Source organism: Prionailurus bengalensis, chromosome B4, assembly GCF_016509475.1.
Source record: "Prionailurus bengalensis isolate Pbe53 chromosome B4, Fcat_Pben_1.1_paternal_pri, whole genome shotgun sequence".
NCBI lineage: Eukaryota > Metazoa > Chordata > Mammalia > Carnivora > Felidae > Prionailurus > Prionailurus bengalensis.
The window spans coordinates 4,752,489-4,762,119 of record NC_057358.1 but is presented as its reverse complement, the minus strand read 5'-3'; the positions used below and the strand labels follow the sequence as shown (position 1 = coordinate 4,762,119).

Sequence of the window (9,631 nt, the reverse complement as noted above, 5' to 3'; positions counted from 1 at the left end):
GGAACGCAAGCGTTTTATTATCCCCCGTGGTTCCCTCTCCCTCTCGCTCACATTTCCCTCCGTGAAGCTGAACAGGAACATGTTTCAACTGAGCCCAGCTTTACTCCCGGCCTCAAAGGATGAATCGCAGACAAGCATGCGCCCGGTGGAAAGAGGTGGTGTCTCCCAGGAAGCCGGAGCTCAAGTGTCAATATCTCCATCAGCCTCTCTCCCCGGGCCGGGCCCCTCCCGCCCGCAGAGGGAGCCTCCCGGCCACAGAGGCTCTGAAACCTCCCCGGGCGCTGGGGTTCCCGCTGCCCTGGCCCCAGTGCTAAGCGGCCCGCAGGTCCCAGCCCAGAGGGCTCTGTGACGCCACGCTGCGCCCTCCCCTGGTCACCGTCAGGGCAGTGACGTCACTGCTACTCCTGAGTTTCAGAGGCACCTGGCGTTTGCTGGGCTCGAGGGTGGCCCGTGTCATTCCGGCTGAGAAGAGGCCGGGGGAGGGTCGGCAGGAGAGAAGGGGACAGAGTGAGGTGCAGGAAGCGGGGTGGAATCACCCGGGCGGGGGAGAAGCAGAGCCCAGGCGGGCGGGAGGGGTGCAGGAAGCGATGCCAGGCTGAGGTTCCCGCCCGAGCCGGAGGCAGAGCCCTCGGCCAAGCCGGGCGGCCCCTCACTTGGAGACCAGCATGTGCACGAACTCCTCGTAGTTGACCTGGCCGTCCCCGTCCACGTCGGCGGCCCGGATCATCTCGTCCACCTCGTCGTCGCTCAGCTTCTCCCCGAGCCTGGTCATCACGTGTCGCAGCTCGGCCGCGCTCACCAGGCCGTTGCCGTCCTTGTCGAACACGCGGAAGGCCTCCCGGATCTGCTCCTCGCTGTCCCTGCCCCTCAGCTGCTGGGCCATCATGCCCAGGAACTCGGGGAAGTCCACGGAGCCGTTGCCGTCACGGTCGATCTCGCCCACCATGTCCCGGAGCTCGGCCTCCGTGGGGTTCTGGCCCAGGGACCGCATGACGGTGCCCAGCTCCTGGGTGGTGATGGCGCCGTCCCCGTCCTTGTCGAACAGGCAGAAGGCCTCCCTGAACTCAGCCACCTGTTCCTCTGTCAGCTGGTCGGCCATGGAGGGAGCGGTGGCAGCGGCCGGGCTCCGGGGGACAGGTGGCCGCACCAGGGGCGCCGGCTGGCTGGCCGTCTGGCCCGGGCTTGACTGGCGGGCGCTTAAGAAGGAGCAGGGCTCCGCTGGCACCCCGACTCCCCGCCCCGCGGTTGCCCGGGGCCGGGCGCTGTTGGAACAGGAGTCCGGCACCAGGAACGGGCCGGTGGAGGGTTGGGCTGCGGCCAGCGCCCGTGTGCGTGCACGCGTGTGTGTGTGTGTGTGTGTGTGTGTGTGAGCTGCTCCCGCCCGCCCCACTGGCAGCTGTTGGGAACCCCCCGCGGGGACTCCCTGTCCCCTCCTCCTGCCCCATCGCCAGACCCTGCACTCAGTGAAACAAGCAGTTTCCCTTCTGGGAAAGTTCGGGCAGGATGAAAGGCAGAGGTTGCCTTGGCCTGAAGGGAACTCCTTTCCTTGTCCGGGTTCCCAAAGCCTGAAAGCCCTCGCTTTCCCAAGAGGGTTTTCAGAGAACGAACAAAGGCTTTCTCCTTCAGGTGGAAGCAGACTGTCTTCTCACCTTCGGAAGAAACATGAATGGAGAAGGTTTTCCTCCAACGTGTTCACTCCTCGATATGTATCGAGGGCCTACTGTGTGCAAGTACTGTTCTAGAAGCTGGGAATAGAGCCAGGGACAAGACAGGCAACTCCCAGGCCTCCAGAAGCTTGTATTCCCTCCCGGAGACAGCTAGCTGGCGAGTAAGCCAAACGATGAGATTCGTGGATATTGTGACAGGTGCCATGAAGGAAGACACAGGGGTGCTGGCGGGGAGAGCACGGACAGGTCGCCTCCACAGCGGTGGTCAGGGAAGGCTTCTCTCAGAGGTGACACTGGAGGGGGACCTGAAGGGAAGGAGGTGCCTTCCCGGCAGGCAGGCTGAGCAGGCTCAAAGCCCACGCGGTGGGTGGGGAGAGGGCGTGGCATGGCCAAGGGACAGAAAGGTGGCCAGTGTGGCTGCAGCCTGATGGATGAGGGGAGAGAAGGACATGAGGAAGGGCACACAGAGGCCTCCTCAGATGCGGTGGGGGAGTCACGTTCTATTCTCTGATGAATGGGAAGACAGGCAAAGGCATGTCTGAAAGTCTGGACCTGGGTTTTGGGGGAGAAGAGCAGAAGAAAGGGGGTACTTTTAAGAGGAGATGGTCTCAAGAACGCGAAATGGGATGCTCACCGAGCACACATTCCTGCCCCCAGGGAGCCTGGGGAAATGACCACCCACCTAGTGACAAGAGGCCACGCTGTCTGTGGGAATCCACGGAAACCCAAACTGGGAGAGACCCCCAGAGAACCACCATGATACGGCGGGAGACGAGCAAAGGAGGACGACACCACCAGACTTCCTGTAAAGCCACAGTAATCAAGATGGCGTGGGACTGCCAAAGAGTGGACACATAGATTAATGGAACAGGACAGAGGGCCCAGAAATAGACTCGCAGAACACAAGTGACTAAGGAGCAAAGGAAATACAAGGTAGTCTTTTCAACAAGCGGTGATGGAACAGCTGGGCGTCCATGTGCAAAAAAAAAAGTGAATCTGGACACAGACCTTACGCCCTTCCCAAAAGTAACCCAAAATGGATCACAGACCCGCATGGGAAATGCAGAACTACAAACCTCCCAGATGATGACATAGAAAGTCTGAGTGACCTTGGGCTTGGCAATGATACCCAGCTCATCCAGTTTGGGTCTGGGCTGGGTTTACATAGGACGCCAAAGGCGTGATCCATGGAAGAATTGATGAGCTGGATGTTATGGTCTGAGTATTTCTTCCCAGAATTCATAAGCTGAAATCGCACCCCCAGGGGGATGTAGTCATGAGATAACACGAGGACAGTAGCAGGAGGCCGAGGAACCACTGGGCACAAGCGTGTAAGCGACATGGTGTCCTGGAGAGCCAAGGGCTAGCATCGTGGGAGAGCTTGTGAGATAGTCCCCGTGACGGACGCATACGTTCTCGCTTCCTGCCTACTTCACCCGCAAGGGGGTAAGTGGCCGATGGGTGTCTGCAGGTTTCTGGATCCTGGTGCTGTGGCTCCAACATCCAGCCCTCGCCCTAAGCGAGTTCTTCAAAAAGGCACGTTGAAAGAGAGCTCAGTAAGGATTTTAAACAATGGTACTCATGACTCACAAAGGACAGTGCTGGGATGGGCTAAGCTGTGGCAGCCTCACTGCTTAGGAACCTCGCTCTTATTTCATGGCTTTCTGCCATCCTCTCCCTGCAGCCTTCCCCGAGAATACATTTTTGATCCTGGGACCCATCTAAACATTTAAAATTATCGAGAACGCCAAAAGGCCTTTGTGTATGTGGGCTACACCAACCAGTATGTTCTGGAGTTGAAATTACAACCGGAAAAAAATTCAAGTATCTAGATATATTTTTCTTTTTTTTTCTTTTTTCTTTTTTTACATTTATTTATTTTTGAGACAGAGAGAGACAGAGCATGAGCAGGGGAGGGTCAGAGAGAGAGGGAGACACAGAATCAGAAACAGGCTCCAGGCTCTGAGCCGTCAGCACAGAGCCCGACGCAGGGCTCGAACTCACGGACCGTGAGATCGTGACCTGAGCCGAAGTCAGCTGCTCAACCGACTGAGCCACCCAGGCGCCCCTATATTTTTCTACATTCATTTGTAACTTAAAAAAATAGGAGAAAAAAAACTCATTGCATGTTAACAGATATACTGTAGTTTTATGAGAGATCTATTTCTAAAATAAAAAATAATAATTTTAATTATTAATAAAACTAATAAATTATTTATTAATTATTATTTATTAATTGATTATTAATAAAACTAATAAAAACAACTTCGCAAATCGCTTTGTGTGTCTGGTTTTGTAGAAGCATTGTCTGTTTCTGCTGCTATGGTCTGTGGGAGGATGTTTCGATATGAAGTACAGACTAACCCAGCTTCACACGGATACGCAGCTGGAAACGGAGAACGTCTAAATGACTCAGGTATTGGCGGGTATTTTTCTTCGGTACTATATCAACATTCGACGAGTGGTGGTTTCTCAAAGGTTAGCTGCAGTGTGGGATCCGAAGCCACATCAATGATCTTTCTCGTACTGTCACATTAAAATCCATTGGTCACTCTTGGGCTTCGTGATTGTGTCATGCTCTGCTTTGTTCCTTTGGACAATATTGGTTCACTGAGTTCTGTAGATCTTCTGAATGTTGACCCGTTGCAGATAAAATTATAAAAATCTCATGGGGCACCTGGTGGCTCAGTCGGTTGAGCGTCCGACTTCAGCTCAGGTCACGATCTCACGGCTGGCAGGTTTGAGCCCTGCATTGGGCTCTGTGTTGACAGCTCAGAGCCTGGAGCCTGCTTCTTATTCTGTGTCTCCCTCTCTCTCTGCCCTTCCCCCACTCATGCTCTGTCTCTCTCTCTCTCTCTCTCTGTCTGTCTCAAATATAAATAAACATTAAAGATTTTTTAAAATATCACATTCATTCATGTCACCAACAATCCTATTAGGAAAGTATCAGAAAGTCTCAAGCTCACAGTGACAGGTATGGAATTTCCAAAATTCTAATTTTTATTTGAAAGCTCAAATTTTATCATTGACCACAAAGACTATCGATTGTTTTTCTTAAAGTGACAAGCTCACTTCATCCATTTTTGAAAAAAAATGTCTGCCAAATACCAAGTCTGGAGCAACCATATGGTGTCATATCAGCTGTTCTTTCCAATAAAGATGGCGGTCCATGACAAAAGCTTCCCCATTACACGTGGGCTCACAAGGGCACCTTTCTTATGGCAAATGCTGTATGTCAGTGTTTAGCAGCATATTAAAGATGTGCCTACAAGGGTTGAAACTTAATAAAATAATAATGTCACTACTTCTCCAAGAACATTCTTAAGTGAAACTGGCTTTTTGTTTTTTTCAGTTCAGTGAAGTGTATGATGATTGCTAATACAGGAGCCTTGATTCATGCTAAAGGGCTAGGGATTTTGCCCTCCACTGCTCTGGCCCCAGTGCCAGACGTCAACACAATGAACACAGCAGATAATGTCTTGGTATTATTAGGAGAATAGTTTGGCCTCCCAGACCCTCAGAAAGGGTACTGGGGACACCCTCCCCTCCCACGGATCCTTGGAACACACTTGGAGGGCCACGACGGTGGAGTGTTGAGAACCATGTCTGAACTGAGTGTAGGACTCCCTGGGCTGGAGGTAAGAGGTACTGAGGACGCTGGAATCTTGGCAGGGACAGTGTGGACCCTACAAAATATGGTGTTAATGATGACCTCACTAGACACACATCCAAGGGACTGCCTGCTGCAACAACTTCCTCTGAAGAGTAGATAACCCAAGGTATTTCTCTTCTCTCTGGATTGGCACTATAATAGTTTTTGTTAAAAAGAATTCATGCAGCACCCTCGTGGATATGCCTCTCTTGCTGAGTGCTATGAAGATATAGATTAGGATTCCCCAGTCTCGTTAACCACTCATACCTCTGTGCCCTTCGAGAATGGGTGAGGCTGAGTGTGGCCATGAGAGTTCTCTCTTTCTCTCTCTCTCGATTAACAGCCCTAACCCTTGCTCGTCTACCTCCGGCCCTCCAGTATGAATATAAACACGTTGTCGTAATGTGTTTGGGTCGCTATAACAAAATACGACGAACTGGATGGCTTCCAGATTCAGGGCATGAACCTGAAGTCACTCTTGGAGTGACTTTTGGTCAGTCTTTATGACCAGGGCTGTCCTGGGCTAGGCTGGGCTGGAGTTTGAGTTCAGGGAGGAGAAGGCGGTTCTGGATCAGAGCGTGAGTTGTTTAATTGAGAAATCTGATAAGTAACCGGTGACATCATGTTTAGGAGGCTTGTGCACGATGTGAGAACGCATTTCCCAGAGCTCATGAGACACCATACATGGCCTTCCGCTGGGTCATAAAGTGCAGGAGTGCTCACTTTTATGAGTTGAGGCCTCACCTGCAGAATGAAGTCCACTGCAGAGGAAACAAACAATCAGACTGTTTTGAGAGTTTCCTGGATCCCCTTGGGTCAACGGGTCTTCATGTCCACTCCCACTGCTTTGACCAGGCAGCCCGCCTGAGGTCAGCCTCCACGGGTGCCCCACCCTGCACCAAGGCCACCTGCTTAGGTACCGTCGAGCTCCTTAGCAGCTCACCTGCTGAGGCCCGTGCCTCCGGTGTCGCTGAGCACCTCTCACTCGGTGCATTTACGAAGAGGCAGCAGGACGGACACAAAGTGCCCTGTATACTGACAGCCACTTTGATTAAATCAGTATTAAATGATCACCCCAAATGAAAGCAAATTAGTCCTAAATCCCACAAGAAAAGCAACCAGGCAAGTTAAGATGTCTTCTCGAACTTCCTGTTTTCCTGCAAGAAGGATGATTTTTTTTAATGTTTATTTTTCAGAGAGAGAGAGAGAGAGACAGAATGCAAGCGGGGGAGGGGCAGAGAGAGAGGGAGACACAGAATCCAAAGCAGGCTCCAGGCTCCGAGCTGTCAGCACAGAGCCCGACGTGGGGCTCGAACCCACGAGCTGTGAGGTCATGACCGGAGCCGAAGTCAGATGCTTAACCAACGAAGCCACCCAGGCACCCCAAGGATGATTTTTTTTTTTAAAACACCTGCCAGGATTGGTGACTTTCTCCAGGTAACTCACCAAGCTCACTGGTTGCTCCTACCACGAACTTCGGGGCAGGTTGAAGCGTCCTGGACTGGCCTTGGGGAAGGCAGGGTAGAGGAGAGCAGAGCAGGGAGGAAAGTGTGTTGGTTCTGGAAGGGCTCCTTTGTATGACTCACCGGCCTTTCAAATCTGATATTTGATGTTTTTTCTTTTTGTTGTTGTTGTTTTTACTTTTTTGATATTTGATGTTTTGAAAAAAAAAATGACCAACAGTAAACATTAAATGAGGTAATGTTGCTGAGGGGCTAGAACTACATTCAACAAATCTTCTGATACCCGGCTACGTTTGATAATTGGCTAAGTGGGTTTAAGCCCCCCACCCCCCCCAAGCACAAGGGTGTGGTAATTACCTTCAAGAGAACCACGCACTTCCCCGAGGGGTCTGGAACTCACTAAGAGGCAGGAAGAGTGTTTCTTCCAAGTTCCAAGCCTTTGAAGTTTACGATTGTGATGAAAACCTTTCATTCAGTCCAGAAAGTGTGTGTGCGCGCTTGTGTGTGCGTGGGGCTCAAGTGTCCACGTGAGCACATGTGTGCCTGCCGGGGAGCACGTGACGAGTGGAGGAAGCAGGAGTGTTTGGGGCATGGGCTCTGTACCCAGGGAGGTGATTCGAAGGAGGCAAAGTGCTTTAGCAAAGTGCACAACTCCCTTTGGAAGTCATTCCCCCAGTGTTGTTGCTCTTTTTTTTTTAATGTTTATTTATTTTTGAGAGAGAGAGAGCGAGAGAGCAGGGGAGGGGCAGAGAGAGAGGGAGACACAGAATCTGAAGCAGGCTCCAGGCTCAGAGCTGTCAGCACAGAGCCCAGCGTGGGGCTCGAACCCACAGACCGTGAGATCGTGACCGAGTCAGATGCTTCACTGACTGAGCGGCCCAGGTGTCCCGTCACCCAATGGTTTTTTTTTTTTTTTCTTATTTTTTAAATTTTTTATTTATTTTTGAGACAGGGAGAGACAGAGCATGAACAGGGGAGGGTCATAGAGAGGGGGACACAGAATCTGAAACAGGCTCCAGGCTCTGAGCTGTCAGCACAGAGCCCGACGCGGGGCTCGAAGTCACGGACCGTGAGATCATGACCTGAGCTGAAGTCGGCCGCTTAACCGACTGAGCCACCCAGGCGCCCCAACCCAATGGTTTTAAACTTGCTCGTTGAAGCACAGCCATAGCACAGGGCACTACAGATTCCTACATGAGGGGGTTCCGAAGGGTGGCTGGGACAGTAAGAGCTTAATAAAGGTTAACTGTTATTCACCATCCAAGTAAGATTTCATGTGAAAAGGGGCTTCCCCTGCTAATGAGATTGTGAAAGTTACCCCCCCCCCCCCCCCCCCCCCCCCCCCCCGTCTAAACCCCTTCGTTTCCGGACAAGGACGTTATAACCCATCAGGCTGAAGGATCTGGTTAACTACTTAGTGAACCACAAGATATGGGCCTCGGTGGGGGTGGGGGCGTGGGGGGTGGTCTCCTGGCTCTTCATGCTTCGAGGACCGGGGCCCGAGGGGCACTGCCAGTTACTAAGGGACTCTCTGGTCAGCCTCAAGTGCCTCGAAGGCAGAGAGAGCGTTTTGTTCACTGGAGACTCTGGGATTCCAGTGCAGCCCCAGCACAGAACGGGCACTGGAGAAACTTCTGAATGGACGAGGAAGGCTTTGACCAAGGCGGCTTTGACCAGAGCACAGGTTTCCCGGGAAGGCCTGGTCCCGTGGGCAGGGAGGACAGGGCAGGGGGGCTCGCAACGCTGGCGTCACCGACCACGGGGGTCAAGTGTCTCAGAGCAAACCCAAGAGCCTCGAGGTCCAGTCCTGACTCAGCGCCACTGATGTCGACCCCGGTGGCGATTCTGTCTGTCGGAGGAAGAGAAGAGACCCCTCCTGACCTCGTCTTTAAAGGAATACAGAGGTGACCAAAAAAAACCTCACCCAGGACCAAGCGTTGCCTTCCTGGAAGAGGCCAGATTCGGGGACTCGGAGAAGGGGCGACTGAGGAAAGGAGGAGGAAGGGGTGGAGGGTGCGGATATGGTGTGACCCAAGGGACCTCAGTGGGAAGCCCCAGGGCGAAGTCCCCTGCAGTCAGCGGGGGAAGGAAGGATTAGGGGAGCTCAGTTGGGAGATTTTCCTCCGTGGGTGGCTCAGCTGGAGTGGAACTCAATGGATAAAGGAAAAGGAGGCGGCACGAGAGGCCCACACAGGGGTGGGGCGTGAGCCCAGCATCAGGTCTGCCCCATGGGCCCGACCTCCCACCCCCCACCTCCCCCGAGCCCTACACTTCCTTCGGCTTCGTGCCCGCTCTGAGGTCTCGGCAGATGAGGGGAAAGGGGAACGGCTATGTTTTCGAAGACACGGGCGGAGATCAGCATTTACACGGTCTCTGTGCGACCAGGTGGCACCAGGAAGCCGGTCCTCCTCTGCCTCCCGGAGCCTGGAACGGCAGCTTTGGACTCCCTGCAGAGTCAGGGTGTGAGCAGCATCCGACCCCCAGACTTGACAGGGTGGAGGGCCCGCGAGGGGGGCGCTGGGCGGGTGCCGCTTCCATACAGGAAGGGAGATGGAACATTCAAGACCTGCAGGGCTGGGCGGGGCTCTGCGTGCTGAGCCCCGCCCACCGCAACCCTTTTCCAAGGTGGGATGGGAAGTGAAAAATTATGGCATCTATCTATCTATCTATCTATCTATCATCTACCCATCATCTATTATCTATTTGTCTATCCATCTATCTATCATAACTGGAGGAAGAAATTTCAAATGCATCATCGGGAAAATGCTATGTAGCTTGAGGAAACAAACACACAAAAATGACCACGAGCCCAAATATTTAGAACTGGCTGAGAACACCTCAACTGCACA

The 9,631-nt window shown here is 52.9% G+C and overlaps 1 protein-coding gene across 1 annotated transcript; it reads right to left on the bottom strand.

The window, feature by feature from the left end:
* Positions 1–1,301, bottom strand: LOC122472197 (calmodulin-like protein 3). Its single transcript, XM_043561487.1, has one exon. It carries the CDS (start codon positions 1,097–1,099, stop codon positions 650–652), a length of 450 nt encoding a protein of 149 aa, XP_043417422.1. The 5' UTR covers positions 1,100–1,301; the 3' UTR covers positions 1–649.
* Positions 1,302–9,631: the final 8,330 nt, after the last annotated feature.